Below are 25,530 nucleotides of genomic sequence, written 5' to 3'. Positions count from 1 at the left end.
TTAACTATTTCTAAAATTATAAGCAACAGATGGATATTTTTCTTGTGGGAATCATTTAGAAAGTAACATGTATTTATTTGGGGTTAAAGAATATATTGTATCACAACAATAATTTTTATATAAATCTGAGACTCCCCAACTTTCTGGTTCACAGTGGTCTTAATAGTATAGTAACTTTCCCCCAATAATATCTCAAGCCAAATTATTGATAATTCTAATTATTAAACAGTTTGATCCCAATGACTTATATACGAGCTACTTTGTAGCTGTTTGAGAAAAAAAAAAAACACATTCATTTCATGAAGTGGCCCAAATTACATATTTATGGGAGGTTTGTGTCTATTGGATACTGGAAATCTTCTCAGTTGATCATCTGATTTCAACCTTCATGGAGTATTTGCTTTTCAATCACAGATATTGCTGAAATGACAGCAGCAACCCATCTTTGGGGAGCTATGCTACTGTCCAAGGACTGTAAATGAGGTCTAATGTTGACACTGAAACTCATCCAGCTAGCAGTTTATGCGATAGGAGGCTACATGTCTTATGTTTCTTTTGAAAATATAGAAACATGCCATCCATGGGACCCTAGTGCCTTGGGTGTGACACTGTGACACTTTGGCTTGCAGTGTGGGAACTGTGGATAAGGAGCATGCTGTGTCACCGGGGCCGCTTGACAGGTTATGAGACTGGGTTTGGTTTTGCCTAAGGGAACCCAGTACTGAGGAAAGACTCAAGCTGTCACCAGATCTAGGGAGTGTCTTCCAAGAAGCTGGTGGTCAAGGAGAGGATCTGCTAATATGTATGATCAGATGGAACAAAAGCAGATGTGCGCATAGTGTCCTCCAGGACTCTGGGTCAGTCCCTTCGACTCCCTCCTGGGTGATGTAAGCAGCAGATGTGTGTGTTTGAATGTTGATTACGCTTAGAACAGCAGCAATGCTTGTCTTTCTGAATTCTGAGAGGACCGTTTGTACCTAGGAAGCTGTTCTCCTCTTCTTCGGTTCCAATTGACCTAGAGATTAGACCATTGCTTTTGATTTCTGCAGCTTGACACAGTGACCACAAACACTGCCTTTACTGTGTTGTCCACAGTCCCCATCGATAAGGACACTTGTCTTTTATGTTTATTTTCAGAGCTTGGGTGTGAGTTTGTTGGGTGTGCTTATTTCCAAGTCTAAGAACTTTTCACCATTAAAACTTATGGTTACAGAACAGTTTAATATTTCATTTTGTACTGAACTAGAGGTGCACATAATATTTTTTAAAAATCAACTACAAAATCATGTCATTATTGAAGTTCTATTGTTGTAGTAAAGGGTGGATCAACTTCCTTCATGACATTTATTCCAAGATAAAGCTCATCTTCCAAATGTTTTTAGCTAAGAAATTGCAATAGTTTTGGGTCTCCTCTTCTCACGGGGGCTGTTGGCCACCAGCCCACAAAGGCAGGAGGAGCAAAAGGTGAAGTGCAGGGCTCCGAAGGCCATGAGCACGATGGAGAGTGACCACTCTGGGAACCACTTCGAGGAGCTAGTTCATCTTTATTCAGGGAGAACAAAGGCTTTATAGTCCTTGGGGAGTGGGTGGGTGGGAGGCTCCTGTGGGAGGTTCCCAGGATTGTTATATACAATTGGTTGGAACTAGGCACTTCAGTGGTGCTTGATTTACATTTGGCAGCATGTTCCTAACATATGAACTGGAGCGCAGTACCTAATTATCCTATAGGCACAGGGAGGGGAGAGCTAGCAGGGAACTGGGTCAGAGGCCATATATCAAGTGTGGTTAGTGGCATCTAGGCCTAAAGACGCTCTCCAGGTGAGGTCAGGCAGAAAGCTGGAAGTCTTGGTGGGTAGAGGGAGTCTTCCATCTAACACCAAGCCCGGGAGGACTGCAGCCTTAAACAGCACGGTCCTTCCAACAAATACTAAGTGATATAAACCTGGGAAAGAAGATAGGTCCTCTGGAAAAGCAGCAAGCGTTCTTAACCTCAGAGCCAATTCTCTAGCTCCTGTCCCATGCTAGTTTTTATATCTTCCTCTGTTTATTTCAGTAGATGGCAAATTCTGTGCTTCCTCTTTGGCTATGTTTGTTCAGATGGGCCTCCTGATTACCACTGTCATGTAGTATAGCTATCACATAACTTTATCCACACACCGTAGGGACAAGGCCTCTCTAGTTGTCAAATTACTTAGGTAATATTTACATGTCTTGTATGAATTCTGGAACAACTTGACAAAAAAAAAAAAAAAAAAAAAAAAAAAAAAAAAAAAAAAAACCCAAACAAACTAGATAGCAAGTGGGATTTGGGGTGGAATCATATTGTTTTGCCTTGATTAGAATGCTCATCACGTTGCCAGCTGAGCAGCTGTGGTAACTCATTCTACATACTCTGAAAGCTTCAGATATAACACACAGACAATGGTATCTGCCTCATTGGGCTGGAGTGAAGATTGAACGGGCACATACAGGGAAGGCGTTGAAAATGGTGCCAGGCATAATATAAGCATTTGGAAACCGTAGCTATTAATATGCCTTCGTAGAAGTCTTCTCATTAAAGAAATCAGGACCGTTAATCAAGTCAGTTAATCAAAGAAACTTAAGTGGGCAATCATGAACTTTTCGGATAGACTTTAAGCAAGCATTTAATCTTAAAATGCACGAGTGTGTTTTCGTGTAGTGGAGGAAGGGGTTTTATTGACCTTTTGTCCACAGCTCCACACATGGGTCTTGGGTTGTACTGTAATCTTTTTCCTTGTGTGGGTTGCAGTCTTATATTTTGAGCTCATTGTAAGTGCTGGTGTGTTGTGCACACATGTATGTGATTGTCATGTGTCCTGTGCTGTGATGAGCTCATTGTAAGTGCTGGGGTGTGTGTGTGTGTGTGTGTGTGTGTGTGTGTGTGTGTGTGTGCGTGCAAGCATGTGTGTGATTGTCATGTGTCCTGTGCTGTGAGAGCTGTCACCCTATTACTCCCAGGAGATTTTTATCTTAATTTCTTGACTTAGGACATCATGGAAATGTTGATGACTCCATGGGACACTGGTAAGGGAAAATTTGTCACCCATGAGTTACTCATTCATTTGGAGATGTTGGAGGGACGTTAGACTTTCTGTCTTTTCTCTAGGGTGGTTTGTGGATTTATTTAGTTTCTATTCTGTCCTCCTGTCTAAGCAGGCAGGGAAGCTTTGGGAGATTTTCATTGCATCCCCGTCTCCTTTATGCTGAGGGTTGTAGTTCCCATCTCTGTGACTTCTCACTCTCAAATCCCAGTCCTTGTTTCCAGGTCTGTCACCTCTGTGGTCAGGGCAGTGTTCTCTTCAGTTGACTCTCGGGTTGTCAGCTTTCTCATTTTGAAACTTGAGGATCTCTTTCACTCCTGTGCCCCTTTCAGACTCACCCCTTAATTTGACTTTAACGACATATTTTAGTTGGGTCTGGTGGCGCACGCCTATAATCCGAGCACTCTGGAGGCAGAGGCAGGCAGATCTCTGTGAGTTCGAGGCCAGCCTGGTCTACAAAGTGAGTCCAGGACAGCCAAGGCTACACAGAGAAACCTGGTCTCAAAAAACTACTCTTCCCCCCAAAAAGCCGTTTTAAAATCACAATGGATCTGACTCTCAGTCAATCTTTTATCATAAAAGTGTCAAATAGTAAATGTTTCCATAAGGTTTTACTTGATGGTGGTCCATATGGTTTTCAGAACCAAAGCAAGTCATAGTACCCATCTCTGTACGCTTATGGCTCTTACAGGCTCCGTTGGCAAGCACTAGAGGATGAGATTGGTGCCATCAGCACTCTTAAAGCAATTTAGATGATGCTCTGGGCCCCGGAATGAGTTCACTGGGAAGCCTTGGATTCCATATGGCTGTGCTTTACTCATGATTTTCCCAGTGGGATATTCTAACCTTCTAATTTTATGGCTTAATTGCAAATACTCACTATTTGCTTTTTAAAAGAGGTGATTTGGACAATCAGTGCTGAAAATCGTCTTCAAAACTTGAACTGCTTTCATCAAGGAAGAGCTCTTTAACCAAAACAGGAGTTTTGAGCTAGGCACAGCAGCACACTCCTGTAATCCCAGCACTCGAGAAGGCAGAGGCAGGTGAATCTCTGTGACTTTGACACCAGCCTGGTCTACATGGTGGGTCGTAGGCTAGCCAGGACTACATAGTGAAAATCTGTCTCACATACATACATACATACATACATATATATATGCAAGTGTATAACATTAATTATTACTGTGTGTGTGTGTGTATGAATGATATGTAATCAAGTGTGTGTGCGTGCGTGCGTGCATGTGTGTGTGCGTGTGTGTGTGTGTGATGGCACATGTGTGGAGGTCAGAGGATAACTTTCAGCATTTAGTTTTCTCATTCCTTTCACTGTCAGTTCCAGGGACTGAACTCAGGTTGTCAGGCTTGTAGAAGTGCTTTTACCCTCCGAGCCCTGTCACCAGCCCCATTTCTTGATTTTAAAAATCTTCATTTTGTATCCAGCAAACTTTCTGAAGTTCCATATTCTAATAACTTATCTGCATGAATTGTACAATCTGTGAATTACCACCCCTTTTTAGCCACACCTCTGCTCTTTATTTTTGCCTATCTGCACTGGCTAGAGCCTTTTATACCATGCTCAGTGAGGAGGTCACAGTCAGCATCCTTGCTTTGTTCTCAGTTTCAGAGAAAAACCTTTCAAGATTTTGCTAATAAAAGTCACGCTTGTTGAGGGCTTTTCTTTTCTCTTTCTTGTTTTGATACTCTTTATCAAGTTCAGGACCTCACTCTGTTCCTCCTGCGGTGGGAGTCTTCCCAAGGGTGGGGGTAGAACTTAACAAGACAACTTCTCTGCAGCCTTGAGATGATCACATGATCGTCACTGGCAAGTTAATTCTCAGTTTGCTCACCGGCATCTCTTCCTAAGCAGGCCGGGAGGCAAACACTGACACGCTTCCTGGGTTTATAGGATTGGTATTTTGTAAAAGGGGTTTTAAGCACATATACGTGCCTCTGATGGAAGATGAATACGTGCACAGGAGCAGTATTCTAAGTTTCAGAGTAAAATAATGGTGTCTTGAGTGACTGAAAGAAGAAAAGCACTCTGTCCAAGGCTGGACTGTCTCTGCCGCTGTGTGGTTGGGGCTGTCCCTGGGAATGTGCTTATGAATAGAAACAGTGAACAGAGCTCTGGGTTTTGAAGAAAGCTCCTAGTTTCATTCATTTCTTGTTATATCTACAACTGAGCAGGGCTTAACGACACATCAGGGAGACTCGGTACATTTTGACCAGGCTAAAGCAAGAGCCAGAGAGATTTCAAGATGGTTCCCAAAGGCCTCATGTTCTAGAAATGCGGGGAAGAAGCAAGCAAACGATCAGACATGTCAGAACTCATTTTCAATGGCTTTCCATCGTGGTCATGAGTTTGAGTTCTACTTGCAGTGTCCCTTTAACTTACTGACAAGTTAACTTCCCAAGCAAGAATCAGGGAGCAACTGAAGAGTTGTAGGGAAAGTGCCAACTGCCCAGGTTGATCTTGGGATCATTTCTGAGTGGCTTGAGAGTGCCTGAGACAGAAATAGCAAAATATCAAGGTATGGGGCTGTGTGTTTTAGTAAGATATATACTTCTTCGTTCAATAAAGTGAACGACTGAGTGTGCCTGGCACCGGAAATATGGATTTGTTTGCTTGGTACCGAAGTATGGATTTGTTCTTCCTTCCTCCTGGTGGGACGTGCTTGGTGACTTGATGTTGGAATATAGTTGACTTTATTGAAGGACGAATTTTTTTTCAGGACAAAAATGTTGTGGCAGTTGGACCCTGCCATTGTTAAGCTGCCTCTCAGCATGGGGGAGCCTGCTGCATTCAAAGCCATTCCTATGGGAGGCACAGAAGTGCATTAGGAAGTGAGAGAGCTAGCCTTCCTCAATCCTGTCCTTCTGGGGATGCTGAACATAAAATACTTACTTCCCTTGTCCAAGGTCACCTCCACATGAGAGTAGAATCCAGGCATTCTCTGATGTCTACTCTTTCTCTGCCTCCCATAACTCCAAACTCTGGGAGCTGGGGCCATGTTTGCTGTGGTCCCATCCCAGCTGGCAGGTGTAGACTATACCTTCTGACCATTTCAGGACTGCATGGTCCTTCCCGTCCCACCTCCTCAGCTGGCCTCTGAGGACAGAGATGCACTTGATTCTCTAAGCTGAGAGCTGTATCCTCCGCAGCAAAGCCCCCCAACCCCGGCCCTCCTGCCTTCTCAGGCAGTGGCTGCACACTATGATAGCTCTCCCTCCTGCATACCATGCACCCCAAAGCAGCTTCTTACACTCAGTGTCCCTCACTGAGTCTCTCAGAAGCTGCTGGGTGCCAGGCACTGGGCCTGGGACATTCAAGAGAACAAAACAGACAAGAAAAGAACCTGACTTCACAGGCTTACATTACTATAGAGGAAGACAGACAATAAATAATATGGTAGAAGATGCCAGATATTTCAGGGAAAACAAAGCAGGAGAGGAGAAGTCACTGACAAGGGGGTGGAGACTGCACTATTATTTTAAAAATTTATTTATTTATTCACTTTACATCCTGATTGCAGCCCCCTCCCCCGTTTCCTCCAAGCCTACCCTCACAATCCCTCCTCCAGAGAAGGAGAGACCCCCCTATATAATACTAACCTATCCTGGCGTATCAAGTCTCAGCAGGACTAGGTGCATCCTCTCTCACTGAGGCCAAACAAGGCAGCCCAGCTAGGGATACAAAAGCAGGCGTCAGTCAGATAGCTCCCTTTCCAATTGTTAGGAGACCTGTATGAAGGACCAAGCTGCTCATCTGCTACGTATGTGTAGAGGGCCTAGGTCCAACCCTTGCTTGTTCTTTGGTTGGTGGTTCAGTCTCTGTGAGTTCCCATGAGCCCAGGTTATTTGATTTTGTAGGTCTTCTTGTGGTGCCCCTGATCGTTCTAGCTCCCTCAATTCTTTCCCCCACTCTCCCAGAAGACTCCCTGAGCTCCAGCTAATGTTTGGCTGTGGGCCTCTGCATCTGTTTGTATCAGCAGTTGGATAAAGCCTCTCAGAGGACAGTTATGCTAGGCTCCTCTCTCCAAGTATAGCAGAGAGTCACTATCATTAATAGTGTCAAGGGTTGGCTCTCCCATGGGGTTGGGTGTCAAGTTGGGCCAGTCATTGGTTTGCTATTCCCTCAATCTCTACTCTATCTGGATCTCTGCACATCTTTGTAGGCAGGACATATTTTGGGTTGAAGGTTTTGTAGGTGGGTTGATGTCCCCCTCCCTCCACTGAAAGTCCTGTCTGGCTACAGGAAGTGGCCACTTTAGGCTCCATATCCCCTGCTGCTAGGAGTCTCAGCTGGGGGAGGGTCACCCCCAATAGACTCTCAGGAACTTCCCTGTCCCTCTCTGTCCTGTTCCCCTTGTTCCCCACCTCCTCTCTCACCCAGTTCCCTCACTCCATCTACCTCCAATGTCTATTTTATTTCCCTTTTGTTACTTAGCTTCTTTGGGTTGTGGATTATAGCATAGTTACCCTGTACTTTATGGCTAATGTCTACTTATAATTGAGTACACTATTAATGAGGGTGCTTGAGGGCCTCCTCATCCTAAGACAGTACTGAACAAAGACTCACAGGAAACTCAGAGGAGCCACAAGAGTGAAGGGATAAGGGATAACCAGTATGGGGCAGGAGAATACCCAGAGGGCTGGAAAGCCATGGTCAGTGTGTCTGGAGACGATGGAGGGAGGGAAGGGATAGGCGAAGAGCTGGAGGCAGAACGCGTAGGCTTGTAAGTGTCCATGAAGATCGTGGCTTCTATTCTGAATTAGTTATTGTTTGGCACCAGCAAACATCAATTATAAAATAACAAATGTGCCCATCTTAGAGACATGGTGGCTATACACAGTGCATGACAGGTGGGACTTGTTCTTTATACTAGGTTACTAGGTGTGAACTCTGCAGGGCAGATTTGATGCTTGTGCTTTTAGCATTGATTGCCAGACATGGAGCAATTCCAGCCACACAGTAAGCCCTCAGTCACTATCCATTGAGTGCTTCTCTTACTGTACCTTTTTTTCTAAACATGCATTTGAGAGCCAAGTAGACAACCCAGTGGGAGAAGTACCTGCTGTGCCATCAAAATAATCTGAATTTGGATCCCAAGCCCTCAGGCTGTATCGGGTGGCTTGTGCCTGTGGCCCCAGCACTGAGGGGCCACAAATGGATGGATCACTGGAGACTTCTGGCCAGCTAGTTGAGCTAAAAGTGGTAAGCTTATGGGATCAGGGAAAGAGATGATCTCAAAGCACGAAGTGGAGAGTTAACGAAGGAAGGATACCTGATGTTGACTTTGCTTTCCACACACATGCATGTGTGCGTGCACGAGAACATATACAAGCATGCCACACATAAATGAACACAGATGAACAGAAACAACACATTCGAGGTGGTATTCATGCTATACACTTAATTCCTATTAATTTTTGTTGTCTGAAGAAATGGAACACTTACCCTTTGCTTGATCCAAAGGGCATAATAATTTGTTGTCACATCTGTGGAGATGAATTACAGGCATCATTCTTGGCTGGTTGGCAGGCATGGCGTTGTGGTGGTGTTTGTTGGTGGCTATTGCTTCTCTTCTTCCTCCTTAACCCTTCCTGATCCCAGTGATGACACAGATTCAGGGCCATAGGTTGTAAGGACAAGGCAGCTTTACTGCGGTGTTCTTTTGGAGCTCTGTGTGACCATGTGAGGGCTGTGGTGGGTATCACACCCAGTGGCCTGACACCTGGTAGCCTCATGCCATAGGAAGGTGGGCACATTTACCTCAGTGTTGTTTGGAAGCTATTGACAGCTGTGTCTGATGTCTCAGTAAGGAGCCTGTGGCCCTCTGAGGGTGGATGTCTAAGCAGTTGGCCGTGATGATGGAATTGAGGGCCCACAGCCTCTCTGTCCCCAGAATGGCAGTCCTCACCTCAACGACACCAATTCTCTTAGCTGCTTGACAGCAGCCTCAGCTTCTAGAATTAATTTCTGTATCGATCCCTTCTGATTTAGATGTAGTTTTGCCTTTTTGTACATACAGTCAATGTGTGTGTGTGTGTGTGTGTGAGAGAGAGAGAAGAGGTCAATCTCGGATGATTTAAGAGTTGATTTCAGGAACATGGCTGTAATTGTCCCCTTTTGTTTTAGCTAATTAAATTCTTCCTTCCTCTTGTCAACTAATTCTTGAGGTGACACTCATTCCACTGGGCTGTCCTAAAAATAAACTAGAAATGAGCCAACATTGTGACTAAAACCGCAGCTCCCACCCCATCACGTGCTATCCAAATATCAATCAATCCATACATATTTTTTTCTTTCAATGTTTTAAAAAAGCCTCTCCCATCTCTCTCGATGTGCTGGAATTAGGGCAGTAAGTAGGGCACTTGAAAGTCCCTCATTCACGGAGCTCACTTTTTGGGCCGGGGTGGAGGGGTGTGAGGGGAGGGCAGGCGAGCAGAGAGATTTCACAGTGAGGAAAGTCTTCACCCAGGGAGAGAACTGAATGCGGTGGAGTAGGAGCCATTGCAGGGTTTGGGGGAGAGGCTCTAGGCAGTATACCAGCAGGTGTCATGGCCCAGAGGTGGGAGGCTTCATGTAGCCCAGAGACCTCTAGTCCAAAAGAAAAAAGTGTGGGAGGGGGCAACCTCCAAAGGTAGAGAGGGACCAGACCAGGGAGGCTTGCATCGTCTTGGAATGGTGTGTGAGTTTTAGTTTGCGCCTATATACTACACATATGTAAAATTATCGACTGTTTTGATATTATCTTCAGAGGCTAACCCATCCACTCTCAGAGATTCTGAGAAGGGGTGGTATTTTTGGAGCTTTGTTTGATTCAGTCCCTAATTCTCTTCCATCCCTGAAGAAGTCTGTTGGAAATTGTTTGATGAGTATAATTAGCATAAGGGTAGCCATTTTACCAGGCAGAATTCTGGCCACATATGCTTGCTGTGTGAACACATTTGAGCAAGGGAACCGAGAGTCCCCTTTCTGTGCCATTGATTCTGGAGTGAATTCTATTCTGCAGTCAGCTCCGAGAAGCTGGGATGCAGCAGTTGTGACTGAATTTTTCCGTTATCCCGGCAACAAATTGCAACTGAATAGCACAGATCGCAAGCCCCAACAAGGGTGCCAACTCCAGAGGAGCAGGCAGTCCTTGTGCCTGCTCCGCAGTGTGCTCCCAAGGACCAACAAACGGCCCTTTGGAGGTTTGCGGCGAAGGACTCAGAGATCAACACGTCTCTTCCTCCTTTCCATCTACTGAGATCCTGTTTTTCTGTGATTATCCTACAGAGAAATGGGACCAAAAATTTCACAAAACTCTGTTTGTAGCTCCCACCAAATTCTCTCCCAGCCAGACTATCATAGGAACACACAGCCCTGGGGGCCATTAATTCAATAACGCTATCTTAAATATCTGCTCAAAGGATTAGGTAGGGAGCTGTGAGATAGAGGCAAGCCAGAAATTGGACAGCTGTTTCTCATTCAACAATCTTACGGAGGTTCAGGATGTGGAAAAGATTCCAATTTAGATCCCTGATGGCATTTGTCATGACTGGCAGCTGATGGCAAAGTCTTTTCCAAGGAGGCTTACTTTAAACTTTTTTTTTTTTTTTGGTCTGAAAAAAGGCCTACTCAATGATGTGCTCCTGAAATCTGTGTGGTTTGGGGCTTAGGGTTGGTCTAGACTGTTCCTTATCATGTTTCCCTTGCTGAGCCTGTGCTCTCTGTGGTCAGTGTCCTGCTAGGACGGCCCTGGGGGAGCCAAGGATTGTGTGGTCCCAAGCAATAGTGTTAAAGAGAGTGGAGCTGTAAGCCACGGAACTAATTTCCCACCACCAACACCTCATTCCTTGTGAGGGAATAATTGTCCCATTTATGGTCTCCTTTTCAGTTCGTTGCAGATCCTTGTGCCAGCAACCCTTGTCACCATGGCAACTGCAGCAGCAGCAGCAGCAGCAGCAAGGACAGCAGCAGAGACAGCAGCAGCAGCAGCAGCAGTGACAGCAGCAGCAGCAGCAACAGCAGCAGCAGCAGCAGCAGCAGCAGCTACCTCTGCATTTGCAATGATGGCTATGAAGGTCTTAATTGTGAACAACCACTTCTCAGTGTTCCAGTCTCTGGCTGGACAGAGTCCATGGCACCCAGACAGCTTCAGCCTGTCCCAGCCACCCAGGAGCCTGACATGATCCCGCCGCATTCTCAGGCAACCGTGACACTGCCAACCTGGCAGCCAAAAACAGGGCAGAAAGTTGTAGAGATGAAATGGGATCAAGTAGAGGTAAGCCTATTGTGTGGCATTTATTTTTCACAAGAGAAACTAGAAATATCAAAACAATTCCAGTGGTTTGAATATAAGCAATAAAAATAGACGGCATCTAAGTTAGCCGCTGAGCAAACCTTACATCCATTTTTTTCTTGTATACATGACTTTTTTCAGCACTGGGCATTGAACCCAGAACTCTACAGATGCCAGGCAAGAACTCCAACCCTGAGCCACCCCTGCTGCCCTTGTTTATTTTAGACAAGATCTAGGTTATTCCGAATGACCTCTAACTTGTTATGCTGCCCCGTTGGGCATGTGTCTGTCCCCCAAGTCCAAATTGTATAATGACTTTCTGAGAAAAAAGGCTTTGACAACATTAAAAAATGATTTGAATCACTCCCTAGAATGATCTCCATATACACATCTGTGCATTGATTTGTAATTGGGGGCCTAGTTCAATGTGGGGTCACACAAAGCTCCAAGCATATCATAGGACTACACATTGTTGACCCAAGTGCTGTGAATTCATGAGTGTTATAGTCCTTTTGTGTCTCAGAAGACACTGGTTTGCTCTGGTCTTCACCATTTTTGGCTCTTACAGTATTTCCCTTCTCTTCTGTAGAGATCTTAAGATATAGTCCAGTTGGCCTGGAACTCGCTCTATGGCCTAGACTAGCCTTAGGCTTGTGTGGTCATCCTTAGCCTCCCAGGTGCCGGCATTGAAGGCTTACACCATCACATCCTGCAATTAACTTTAAAAGATAAAAAGAAATAATTTCAATTTAAAAATTAAATACTAATTATTATCTATAATTTTATTTTAAAGTAATATTTATTAAATTTAATTTAAATTTATTACCATTATTTTTATTTTATTTATGTTTTTATTAGCATATACTAAATATAGATAATAATGAGTTTATTATGACATTTTCATATATCTACATAATGTCTTTTTGCTCACATTTACCCCCATTACTCTCTATTGGCCCCTCCTATAATTGCCCTCCTCATCCCCATCTACTTTCATGCCTTTTTGTGCGTGACCCAGTCAGTTTCATCATGGTGGTCTGCAAAAAGATGGGTGCGAGTTTGTTTACAGGAGCATGGGTGCCACACCAGTGGTTATACCACTGATGGAAATGTCCCTCTCACCCACTTCAATCATTAATTGTGCGTAAATCTTCAGATGGATGGGCCTTGTGAGCCACTTCCCAGCTCATGGTAGGATGCTGAGACGCCTGGTCCTGTGCAGATCTTGTATAGCTAATCACTGATACTGTGACTCAAGCATGCAAAAACCATGTCAGACCTGAAAGTCGGCATTCCCTTCACCTCCTCCTCTGCCTCTCATCTTCTTTCCACCCATTCGACTCCGATGCTCCCTGGGCCTTTTAGAGGGGGCAAAATGGATGGTTTATATTTGGTTGAGTGTCCAACCGTACTTATTCTTTGCACTTTAACCAATTCTGAGTCTCTGCAGTTACTTCTAACCACCCATGGCCAACAGATAAATAGCAGTGTAACTTAAAATACAGGCATGAGGCCCAGCTGTTAAGAATGCTTGCCGCTCTTCCAGAGGACCTGGCACACAAATGAAAGGGCTCACAGCTGTCTGTTTCTTAAGCTCCAGGGACCCAGACTCCCTCTTCTGGTGTCTTCAGGCACTACACATGCACGCATGCACATACACATATACATATACACTAAATGAATAAATAAATAAATACAAAGTCTTTAAAAATATAGATATAAGCTGGATGTGGTAGTATACATTTGTCATCCCTGTACTTAGGAGGTTGAGACTGCAGGATCATGAATATGTGGCCAACCTGAGCTATATAGTGAGGCCCTTAAAAAACAAAACAAAACAAAACAACAACAAAAAACCTAAACCAAAAACTAACAACAACAACAACAACAGGGGTGTGTAGCTTGGCAGTAGAGCACTTGCCTATGTCCCACCCTGGATTCAGTTTCCAGTACTGGAGGAAAAAGTGCAGGGAAAGAGAAGGGCTGTGTTCCCAAACCCCACTGTGAGCAGGCAGGGCTCAGCACAGAACCCCATCGACAGGAAAGGCCCTGTGTCCTTGCAGGTATGCAGGCTGTTTCTTCTAGGCGATAAGGTTTCTGTTAGCCTTTAGTTAGTCCTTGCACATCTGTCCCTTAATCATTTAGTGCCATTAGGAGCATGATCAGGAGCCAGTGGCAACTGTCAAGTGAAGAGGGACAGCAAGTGACCTTTTTCACCTGTGTCCACATATCAGTTACTACCCCTGCCGTATGCAGACCGCTCTCTGCAAAGCTGCCCTCCATTGTAAAATCAAAACGGCAGTGCTTCTCTTCTCTTCTTGTCTGTAAGGTTCTAGTTGTCTCCTTCATGGCCAGGTGACAGTGTCACCACTGAGCAACGCAAGAAGGAACACGGCTTCTGGATTTTTACTTTATGCTGTCGTCTCATACTGTGGTTCCACCCAGGTAATGGGTCTTCTCTCTTCCAGGTGGTCCCCGATGTTGCCTGTGGGAATGCCAGTTCCAACAACTCTGCGGGAGGCCGCCTGGTGTCTTTTGACGTGCCGCAAAACACCTCTGTAAAGTAAGAACTTGCTTGTGCCAGACCTGCTAAGATCAACGCTGTATGCACAGTGTGCTGGGGGAGCGGGGGAAGGGGGCATTCTGCCGTGCATCTGGTGAGCCACTGGCCAATCCAGTGGGAATCTTGAATGAATTCCACATAGGAACCTGGTCCTATGGCACTTAAAAAACAAGAGTAAAGAGGGTGATGGAGGGAGGGTCAGGGTCTGGTCAGCTGTGGGGAATAGGATTGGATAAATCAGACCTGACAAAAGTAACCTGGAACCATTAGGAAAGATTTGGAGCCTGTCACCTCATCTCCTAGGTAACTTTTGCTTTTAAAAAATTTAATGGACCATTAAATTCACCTGTGTAATGTACTCCAAATTAAAAAAAAAAAAAATCTATGCATTGCAACTCTCCCTTTCTTTTTTCTTTTCTTTCTTTTTCTTTCTTTCTTTTTTGTTTGTTTGTTTTTTCTTTTTTAAGACAGGGTTTCTCTGTGTAGCCTTGGCTATCCTGGAACTCTCTTTGTAGACCAGACTGGCCTTGAACTCAGAGGTCTGCCTGCCTCTGCTCCTGAGTGCTGGGATTAAAGGCATGCAACCACCACACCTGGTCTACAACTCTCTCTTTCAAAGCAAGCAATGTAGGAACAGTGTTTTGTTCTATATTAAAGCTGTTGGGTGACAGACTGCCCGTTGTATCCTGGGAGTTGGAAAAGAGGAAAAGGAAAGCATCTTTGGCTGACCAAGCGGCCTGATGTTATTGGGTGCTTTACATAGACCCAGGGAAGCTGGCATCTGCCCAGGGGCACACAGCTGGGAGTCGGGAGGAGCCAGCCCTAGAATGTCTCAGACACACTGCCGAGTCTGCACTTATTTGTTGCCATTAACTGTCACCCTTCCTGCTCTGGCCCTCACCCTCAGTACCCCAAGGGACTCTAGAAGGCTTTGACCAGGTAGTTCTGTGCACTGGGCCTCTCAGCTGTGTGCGTCGGCACTTTCACTATCCACCTGTCCCATGGATACTGTTCCTAGCAAGGAGCTTACTGATGCTGTCTAGTGGAGGCATTTCTTTCAACTGACCCTGCATCTTCACTTTCCATTCCACCCCCTTGCCCCTGTTGGCTGTGAGGTCACCCTAACAGGACAGAGCCTAGATAGGCACTGAAGATCTTGGAGGAATGTCCCCATAGGAAGCAGTGAAGAGTGAGGACACTCCTAGCTCTACCAGCAGGGGGACCCCCATGTTAAGTGTTAAGAGTGCCTTCCAGGTCTTGAGGTTTGAGGTTGGGCATCCTAGTTCCTCACTGTTTTTACTAAGTAGCGTTATGTGTCTGCTCTCGCAGCGGCTTCCTCCTGCTCTTGCTTGTGTTGGTCACATTATCCACCTTTGTAGCCTTTCTCGCAGTCCTACTTTCCCACCCCATCCAGTAGTTCGCTTCTTAGCAAATGTGGAGTTCTCTGGACCTCTTTTGGGGTGGCAGGAATGCACGCACAGAAGCCATAGGACCCAAGCTGAGCAAGATGAGAGTGACACATTATCCGTGGGCACCCCAAATTTATGTGTGGGTGTTACTAGCCCCTTACTTCCACATATCCACAAGTTCAGTCATTTATCAAGATGTTATTGAGCCCTGTGCTCCAACTGGGGAGCTTCTTTTAGGGGAGCAGCTGGGTAGGTGTGCTGACTGAGGAAGGCGAGGAATGGGTCTTCTAGAATACAAGGAGAGAGAGCAGCTGCTGGCATTGTAGGAAGGGGGCTGGGGTCCCTTAGCGGACGTGATGCATAGACTAAGGGTACAATTTCCATGGGGAGAAGACTCACATGAAGCTTGGTGGCCAGGCAAAAACCCAGGAAGAAATGTAGTAGCTTTTTGGTGGCAGGAATGCAGGCTCTGGGACTAGAACTGAGAGGGAGCTGGCAGGAGTCCACTGACCTTAGATGACACACTAGGCTCTGGATTTTATCCTGTAAGCTGTGGGAAGAGAGAGAGGCTTGAAGCATGGGGCATGACACACTGCTTACTTTGACCGTGTGCCTCAGACAGGTGAGTTGGATTACGCTATGCATCCATGATAAATGTAAGCAAGATTCTTTTTACATTTGTCTGTAAAGCAACTCATTCTGCTCTTTATTATTCATTATCATTAGCAAAAGGTGGGGCACTGGCTAGTCACTTTGTGGTAGACTTTGAACAAGTGGGAGGTAGATGTTTGTTATAAGTATGGTTACTTTAGTGTGTACCAAGGTGGGCGCTTGCTTATGTAATTATTCCTTTGCTTGCCTGACACTTTGTATTAATGTACAGGCCGTCTGCGTTTTCCTATCCAATCTGCTGAGCTGGTTCTAAGACAAATTTTAGCAAAAGCAACTTTGCGTTGATGGGATTCTTGTTTTTCAGAATTCGGCAGGATGCCACGGCTTTGCTGATCTTGCTGTGGAAGGTCACAGCCACGGGCTTTCAACAGTGCTCGCTCATTGATGGACGAAGCGTGACGCCCCTCCAGGCTCCAGGAGGCCTTGTCCTGTTAGAGGAGATGCTGACCCTGGGACCCAACCACTTCATTGGTGAGTTAGAGAAACCTTGTCCACCCCACATCTGACTCAGCCCCACCCTGGCTTGGTGTTTAGATGTGGTGGGTAGGGATTCTGTTTGGAGGACATGGTGTGAATTCTAGACAGTGGTTGTATGTCCTCCACTTAACATTCATCTAACACGCCATTTTCAGTGTGACTTGCTAGAATTCACATGCTGTATTGTGAGTACTGGCTCAGAAGTAACTGTGTGTCTACTCTCTTTGGGCGGCTTTCCTCCTGCATCCATCGCTCTCCCATGTACCACTTCTCATTTGCTGAACCCATCTCTGTCATTTTTACCTTCTCCAAACTACCATATACAGGCAGGACATTGTCCTGAAATTCCTCTTCTCCGGAGAGTGAGTGGCCTGATTCAAAAGAGAAGTCATCAGCTGTCCTCCAGCCTCAGCCAGCCACTTTCAGCTCCTCTCAAGGATGGTGTTTCCCCTGGGTCAGTGTTCTGGCCAAATCCTGCCAATTGGCTTCTTCATCCATCACTCAGAGTACAGTATCTCTAGAGTTGGAACTTGTGATTCTAGACTGTTAATGTTGCTGACTGACAATGTTTGGAACTTCATAACAGTTTTTTCCACTCTGTAGTTTCAGTGTGGAGGCTCAAGTTCAAGTTCAGAACTCATTCATCATAGCCCAGTGCACCCAAACTTCTTGGTTCTGCTGTTAGTTCTTTCTTGAGTCCAACAGTCCTCCACTGGAAGAGGGAGTCAGGTCACAGTTGTCTCAGGAGGAGTTGTCAAGGTTGCATGTGTATGAGATTGCAGTGTTAATGGATGTTAGGTGTTATTCCAGGGTGGTTTCTACATTTTTTCTGAGCTGCACTACTTAACAAAATAAATAGAAGATATGAGCAGGGCATGGTGGCACATGCCTTTAATCCTAACACTTAGGAGGCAGACCCAGAGGCAGGAGGATGGCTGTGAGTCTACAAAGTGAGTCCAAGACAGCCAAGGTTACACAGAGAAACCCTGTCTTGAAAAACAAAACGAAACAAAATTAGAAGGCATGTGTGGAGGCTTATTCTCCAAGACTCGAGCTTAAAGCAGATATTATAAGGAAGATCAAAGGCCAAGAGGAGCTGTGTGTCTTTACTCAGTAGTGTCTATTGCAGTCTACCTTTGAGTCACATTCCTCTCATGAAAACATCCCTTTTCAAGCTTTGGCAATCCAGACATGAGGAGCAGGGCTTTCACTGGATGGAGACAAAGTCCAGCGACACTTTGAGGAATGGAAACGGCTGGCAAAAGATGGAGAGACATTGAGTTTCAGACCAAGGTTTGCTTACCAAGATGTGTTCTAGACAAACAGACTTTGGGTGCTGAAGAACTTGTCAAGATGCAAATCTGAATTTGATTCCCCAGCACATTCCAAGAAACTATTAGTTAATTCTGAATCTGTTGTAACAATGTACCTAGAAGAAGTAGTTGGGTGTTGTGACAAATAATTTTATTTTATATTTTATTATCTGTCTATCTATCTATCTATCTATCTATCTATCTATCTATCTATCTATCATCTGTCTACTTGTATTTGTAAAGACTTGGCAGCAAGTGACTTTCCTGACCCAGCCATCTCACCAACCCTAAATCACTTTCTTTTCTAATCATCTTCAGTTTTCTCCTTTAGTGGATTAATTGCTCATCTGTGACAGAGAGTTCTGCACTATTTCAAGAAAACACACGGTGTCACCACACTTTAAGATGCCATTGATATTAGTAGAAGGCATGCATTTGAAATATTAGCTGGCATTTCTTGTCACTTTGTAGCATTGCTATAGGTGGGGGCTGATGCTGGAAATACTGGTGGGGTTACTAGGGAGGGATTTGCTGGTGTTAATATGGACTTAGTTTTTGGAGATGGGAGAGATTTTATGAACTCATATGCAATTTGAGCTGATGTTGCTAGCAAAAAATTATATTGATGAACCACAAGACTATTTTGTAGAGTGCGGTGGTCTTCTTTTGGGAGAGCGCGTGGTGCTTGAGCAGGAGGAAGGAAATGTCTAGACAGTTTCAGCCTGCACAGCTGCGCATCATCAGCTCTCTGCTTCTTTCTAGAAAGAAGCCTGGGGCAATCTTGGGACTCCACTGTTTCCTCTTTCCTCACATTCAGGAGATGCCACATACTGGACTGATGACTATACATATTATTTGCACATATGTCCTATGCGTGGCACCCTATCTACATCTTGGGAGGCAGACTCAGATTTATATATTCTTGTAAAATTCATTGATTAAAGTTATTGTTTAAGATGATGTCTCATGGATTAAGGGATATATTTATTTATAGTGGATACTTAAAGCATACAGATTGTAAACACTGACAGGATACCCTGTGGTATTTTACCATGATTGTTGTTGTAAATATGTACACACACACACACACACACACACACACACACACACACACACACACACACACACACGGTGTGTGGGTGCCCATGCACCAAGGCATGCAAATGGAAGCCAGAGGACAATCTTGTCTAGTTAAATTTTCTCCTTCAGTTTTTTGCTTGTTTGTTTTATTGAGACAGAATCTCACTAGGTAGCCCCGGACCTTCTGGAATTTGATATGTAGCCCCAGTTGGCCTTGAACTCACAGAGGCCTGCCACTGCCTCCTAAGTGTAGGGATTAAAGAGATAACACCGCCACACCTGGCTCCTTCTATCTTTTCACATGGGTTTTGAGGTAGAACTCAGGTCATCAGGCCAACCTGGCAAGTGTTTTTACCCAAGATGGCGCCATCTTGCCTTCCCTTACAGTGTTTTTTCCGTGTGGTATTTCCACACATGAATACACCATGCAGTGTCTGAATCAAGTTGGCCATCTCTACCTCATCAAGCACTTCCCATGTCTTGGTGGTGAAATGGTCAAACTTTTCCCTTCTGCTCTTCTGTTAACTTTCTTGCCATGAGCTGACATTCCAGTACAGAGCGTTGCACGTCACATGTGCTGTACTCTTTGGATCTACTTGATGTTTTCCACAGTTAACATTTTTACAGTTTTCCTTCATTACCATTGCCTTACTAATACTTGTCATGGGAGGAAGGAAAGAGACGATGTGGGTGTCTGTGAAGTAGGGACCCTTCTTGTTGTATCTCTTCCATCAGCGTCTTCTCAGAGTCCCTACCATGTTCCTTGCCTCTGCTCTCTGCTTAATTATCCCTTCTGTTTCCCCCAGACATGTTTTCAAATATGTAATTGGTTTTATGCAGTGTTTGGGGGTAAATAACTGGGTAACTTTTGCTTAGCACTGCCTGCTCTGCAGGGAGCTCCAGCCTTGCTCGTTAGCTCTTCAGTGATTCATTGGCCATGTGGTTTGTACTGAGAGAGTGAAGTTCATGATGCTCCAGTCCTAGTTCCGAGAAACACAGCGGCTTGCTGGGCTTGAATACGGATAGTGTCTGTGTTTAATTTGAAGTTTCTTGGTGACATGGGAGTGATCTAGGGGTAAGGACCAAACTAACCTTTGAGGGGTGTGGCCTTGGTAGGATGTTGTGGAAGAAATGGATTTCCAGTGTCCTTAGGGCGAAACTCCACAGAATCCCTTGCCCAGGGTTTGCCCTCTCTTACCTTCTCCCCCAGGCACAGTCTCTCGTTTCCCATGGCGAAATGTGGCTCTGCTCAGTCACTGGCCAACTCAGCTCCACCTGGATAACCATCCTCCTCCTCCTCTGTGCCTGAAATGCTAAAGTCATCGTCAGGACCCCATGTCTAAAGCCCTTCCTCTTTGGAGTTGTTCATAAAGAAAAAGACTAGCCAAAGATTTTCCTTTCCATAGATTCTCAAAAACCAAAAACCAAAAACCAAACCAAACCAAACCAAACCAAACAAATCAAAAAGACTCCATGGAGTATTAAACAACAACAACAACAACAACAACAACAACAACAACACAACAACAACAAAAAAACCCAAACACAAACAAAATCCCCCTAAATCTGTTCTCCTTTAACTCTTTTATTATCATTATTATATTTGTTTGTATGTGTGTGCGAGTGCACATGCGCATGTGTGTGCATGTGTGCATGTATGCATGTGGAGGCAGAGGCCGACTTTAGATTTAGTTACTCATGCACCGTTCATCTTGTATTTTAAGACAGAGTTTTTAAGCTAGGGTGACTGGCCAGTGTGGGGAAGTATACATGACCACACTCAGGATGTCCTTGAACTCCCGATCCTCCAGTCTCCATCCCTCTTGTCCTGAAGTGATTGGCAGGCTGGGCACCACCACACTCAGTTTATGCAACAATGGGAACAGAGCCAAAGGCCTCACAGACACTAAGCAAGCAGTTTACCAACTGAACCACATTGCTAGCCTAGGGGCATCCAAATCTGTGGTTGGAGTTCTGCTCCCTCTTCCTACAAGCTCACTGATGCCTGCCCTGTAAGTGCACTGTGTATTCTTCGCATCCAGCAAGCACATCCTCCCTCATCCCTGGCTTCCTCCTCTTCTTCTAGCTCTCTTGTACAACATCTGTATCAGCCTCGTTTGTCTCCTGTTTCCCTCTGACAGCTGCACTGGTAGCTGGCATCCCGCAGCTGGGGAACGAGAAATCTCCGATCCCTCCCCGACCGAGTTTGCTGTGTTGGTCTTGGTCATAGGTTGTCTAAAGAGGGGAGCCCACGTCTTGGAATCGGGGTGGCCACAAGGTAGCCACCTGCCTGGTGAAATTCAGTTGCACATCAGCAGTTCCCTCTGTAAATGCCACATGGAGGAAATGCTCAGCTGCAAAATGTCAATCTTCAGAATTCTTTGCAGACTTTCATAACCCACCTCTGTGACATTTAAATGCCCTCTTTTTTTTTTTATTACATTAAAAGAATTTTACAGGATTAAAAAAAAAGAGAAGGAGAGAAAGAAACTTTTGATCATACTTATGGGAATACTATATTTTGTCGTTTAAGGTTTCTTGCACAGGAGGTCAGGGTAGGGCAGAGTGGGAAAAGGTTAGGAGGGTAGACTCTGTAACATCTTCATTTGATGAAAAACTCAATATTTAAAACTGGAAATGCAAAAATGCTGCCTTTTCAGGGCCATCTTAAAACTGCGGTTGGATAAGGTCTCTTGAGCTTCTACAATAGAAGTAGGGAGAAGAACCCCAAATTGGGACATGTTAAAATAAAAAGCAATAGCTATTAAAAACCAAAAGCGGAGGAAGTGCAAAGTTGATCCCCCTCCCCCTTTCATCGTTTAGGTCAATTCTTTCCTGTGCTCATCTCAGCAGAGACGGCTGTGAGGTTTTTAAACCATAACCACATTTCAATACTATCAGCAAGGAGAGAGAGAGAGAGAGGAAGAGAGAGAGAGAGGGAGAGAGAGAGGGAGAGAGAGAGAGAGAGAGAGAGAGAGAGAGAGAGAGAGAGAGAGAGAGAGAGAGAGAGAGAGAGAGAGAGAGAGAAAATGTGTGTGTGTAGCCCTGGCTGTCTTGGAACTCACTCTGTAGACCAGAAATAAGCACTCTGCCTCCCGAGTGCTGGGATTTAAGGCATGCACTACCCACACCTGGCAGCAAGTAGGGTCCTTTTTTTTTTTTTGGAGCAAGTAGGGTCTTAAAACTACTCTTTCCATGGTTGAGTACTAATATGCAAACACAGTCTTGAACTCAATGGTTTTCTGAGTGCATCATTATTTGTTGGTACCCATGCTGGCTGTGGTAATGAACTGAGCATACTGGCCATGGAAGGTGGTGCAGCTGGCAGCCTGGGGTGCCAGGGCCTTGCTGTGGTGGCACTGGGGCAGGTGATCAAACATAAAAGGAAGTGTTTCTCTCACCTTCCAAGATAGCCCCAGGAAGCAGGCTCCTTAGTTAGGGTGGACCTCATAGGTCAAAAACAGACTCTCTTAAAATGCCTCAGGGGATTCTTTAGGGCTCTTAAAAATGTGCAACCGCTAATTAAGAAGTCTGCTAGGGTAGTGTAATGCCTGTTCAAGCCTACATGTGAAGTCATCCGTGTGTGAAGTCACCCAAAGGAGGTGCTAAGGGGTTAGAGCATCTGCTTCAGAGAACTGGATGCAGGGATCAGGTTCGGGAATTTCTTGGTTCCATGAAACAAGCACATTTTTTTTTCTTTCTAATTATCAGTTTTTCCTTTCTCTGCCTCTTCATTTTGCCTCATTCTCTTTCCCTCTTCCTCAGCCTTTTATTTTAAAAAATAGAGTAGGATTTATGTATAGATTAATTTGGAAAAATTAAACACTAAAGCATTATTTTTATACTTTAAAGACAGTTTTTTGGAGGCAGAATCTTGCTAAGTACTTCTGGCTGGTGAAGACCAGGCTGGCCTTGAACTCACAGAAATCTACCTGCCTTTGCCTCCTGAGTACTGGGATCAAAGATTGCAGCATCTCTACCACCCGATTTGGGTCTTTGTAATTTATAGACAACCCTTGGGGCTCTGGCTAGCTAGCTTCCAAAAACTTTTCTTAGCTTCTGTCAGTGAAAATTTCAACCAGGACAATAATATTATAAATACTGCCTTTTAGCCAATTTTGTGGGCTATTGCAGCATTTCTTCTTTTTCTTCTTTCTTAGGAGCTAGGGTAAGATAGAGGATGGAGGAGGGACAGAGGGGACCAAAGGGAGAAAGAGGAAGCTAAGGATGTGACTGAAGGATGCTGAGATACTCAGTGTATAAACTCACAGCACAGCAATTTTCTTTCAGATAAACAAAGCAATTTTTCATCTCACTCCTCTTTTAAAAAGCAAGATAAAAGGCTATATTGTTTATTTTTTTATTATGAAAGTATAGCCGGAAGAAAGGTAGAGGAATTTTACTTTCTTGCAGCCCCCGCCTCCATTGACAGCTAGCTATGTTAGCATTCTGTGAGGTCTCCTTGAAGATTCCTTCTTATGTATGGCATGCCTTACTGGAAATTTTTTTTTTTTTATGTGAGTGAACAAAAATTTATAGAATTATCTTAATGGCAGGATGGTGGTCTGTTGGATCAGAATATAATTTATTTAGCCGATATGCTAGTGTTGAACAACTGTTGAACAATGCCCTCCTTTCCTTCCCAGTCTTGCCTTCCTTCCTCCCTCCCTCCATTTCTTCCTTTTCCCTCCCTCCCTGCTTTCCTGCCTTCCTTCCTGCCTTTCCTTTCCTCCCTCCCTCTTTTCTTCCTGCTTTCATTTTTTCTTTCTCTCCCTTTCTTCCCTCTTGTTCACTCCCTCCCTCCTTTCTGGATCAAATTTTAAGCATAGTTATAACTGTAGCTTTGTGTCTTCTTATGACATATGTGGGTTAAATTCCACAATACAGTATTTTCTGGTTCGGTCGCGATGACAGCTTTTTTGTTTTTGTTTTTTTGTTTTTGAGGCAGGGTCTCTTTGTCTTTGGCTATCCTGGACTCACTTTGTAGACCAGGCTGGCCTCGAACTCACAGTGGTCTGCCTGCCTCTGCCTCCTGAGTGCTGGGATTAAAGGCGTGCAACACCATGCCCAGCTGACAGCTTTTTTGATACAGATGATTAGCTTGTCCTTCGGTTTCTTCCTGTCCCGCCTCCTGCAGCCAGGATCATTTCCCCTCCATCCACATGTTTTGATACAGCCTGACGTTCTCACACACCTCCCAGCATCTCCTCACCTGCCTGACGTGTGTGATCTCTTCCACGAGGGAAGTGGGGTAACAGTTTCCAGAATAGCGGGACTTTAGGTCACGATGTCACATTAGAAGAATGGTCACTGTCATGATCAGCATTACAGTTGTTCATTGGAGTAAACGTGAAGAAGCACACATGCACACGCGCACACACACACACACACACACGTGTGTGTGTGTGTGTGTGTGTGTGTGTGCGTGTGTGTGTGTGTGTGTGTGTGTAAGAGATCACCATCGCACTGTCCACCACCAGGGATGGGTGCTCACGTGGCACATAGAAGTCCCTGACGCCAGTCCGCCTCTTCTGCACTTATTCTGCCTTCCCATCCCTAGGGTAGACATTTCGGTTCCTTCCATCGCAGACCTCTTACAGAATCAGAGGGCTTCATGAGATGGGCAAAGCATGTTCCACAGAAAGACAAGTATCTGGAAAACCTATTAGGGAGGCTTTAGAGAGGAACGCTGAGTTTACCCACAAAATCCTAATTTGTTGTAACTGTTTTTCAGAGGTCGTGGGGGAGTAAGCAAATGGACTGAAGTAGGTCATGTCGCCAAGAGAAAATTGTCCAGCCCTGGGTGAGGTGTATAAATAACTGGGTTTGAGGTTCCAAAGGCCTCTCTTGCATTCTCATGTCCGAGGCTGTCCCTGACATTCGAGTTTTTGAATACTGGGGTATTTTTGGTGTCATAGGCATGCTTAACAAGCTCTCACAGCTGTCTTGTCTTAATGCTGTAATTGTGTGTCTGACCTACAACAGTTATGTTTGCCTGGTAGACAAATGGAAAAATTCCCTTCAATGAATACACTGACAAATTCTGCTAGCCTATGTGGTTAATAGCAGGAGGCTCTAGAACATGGGCCAACGAGACATGGAGCCCTCATTGTCTATGGATCTCCCCAAACCCCTGCTAATCAGCAAGCCTCAGGGAGTGGATTTCCATGCACAGGGCGTTGTTGTCATATCGGGGCTGCCAAGAAATGTAAGATGTTCATCCCAGACTTGAGAGATTTCAGCTTCAGGCCCATGGGATATTCTCATTAAATAAACCACATAAATCTTATGGTCCCGTTGCCCAGTCTTGCTGATAAAGTTACATTTGAAAAAAATGCACTACAGCAGCCAAACAGTGAATTAAAACACTTTGAATTTTGACTCGTCTTCAGGAAGGATTGTGGAGAAGGGCGGAAATGCAGCCATGTTACACAAGCACATCACCGTGCCCCTGCTTTCTCGTGGGGTCTCCCTGTGCTTGGCATACCTGCTTTCTGATATCTTCTTTCTAATCTCTCCATCCCTCCACCCCCTACCCAGCCCTAGCCAAGTACCTAGTACGTAGTCTTGGTAGCTTTTCCATCCTTTCTCATCTTGTGCCCTCAGCTCTTCCCTTGAGTGTCAGTGCACACAAATGGTGATTGGTTGCACTTGGCTCTCCCTGTC

At 44.9% G+C, this 25,530-nt stretch overlaps 1 protein-coding gene across 1 annotated transcript in view; it reads left to right on the top strand.

The window, feature by feature from the left end:
- The window catches only part of Dner (delta/notch like EGF repeat containing), a 273,389-nt gene that overhangs the window by 89,045 nt on the left and 158,814 nt on the right, over positions 1-25,530 (top strand). The window contains exons 2-5 of the mRNA XM_051154204.1: positions 10,946-11,019; positions 11,098-11,332; positions 13,819-13,913; positions 16,299-16,465. Of these exons, the coding sequence (XP_051010161.1) occupies positions 10,946-11,019; positions 11,098-11,332; positions 13,819-13,913; positions 16,299-16,465 (571 nt within the window). The remainder of the gene's footprint in view (positions 1-10,945; positions 11,020-11,097; positions 11,333-13,818; positions 13,914-16,298; positions 16,466-25,530) is intronic.

This window comes from Acomys russatus, chromosome 12, assembly GCF_903995435.1.
Source record: "Acomys russatus chromosome 12, mAcoRus1.1, whole genome shotgun sequence".
In the NCBI taxonomy this organism is placed as follows: domain Eukaryota; kingdom Metazoa; phylum Chordata; class Mammalia; order Rodentia; family Muridae; genus Acomys; species Acomys russatus.
Note: the sequence above shows the minus strand (reverse complement) of the source record. Positions and strands in the feature narration are given on the sequence as shown.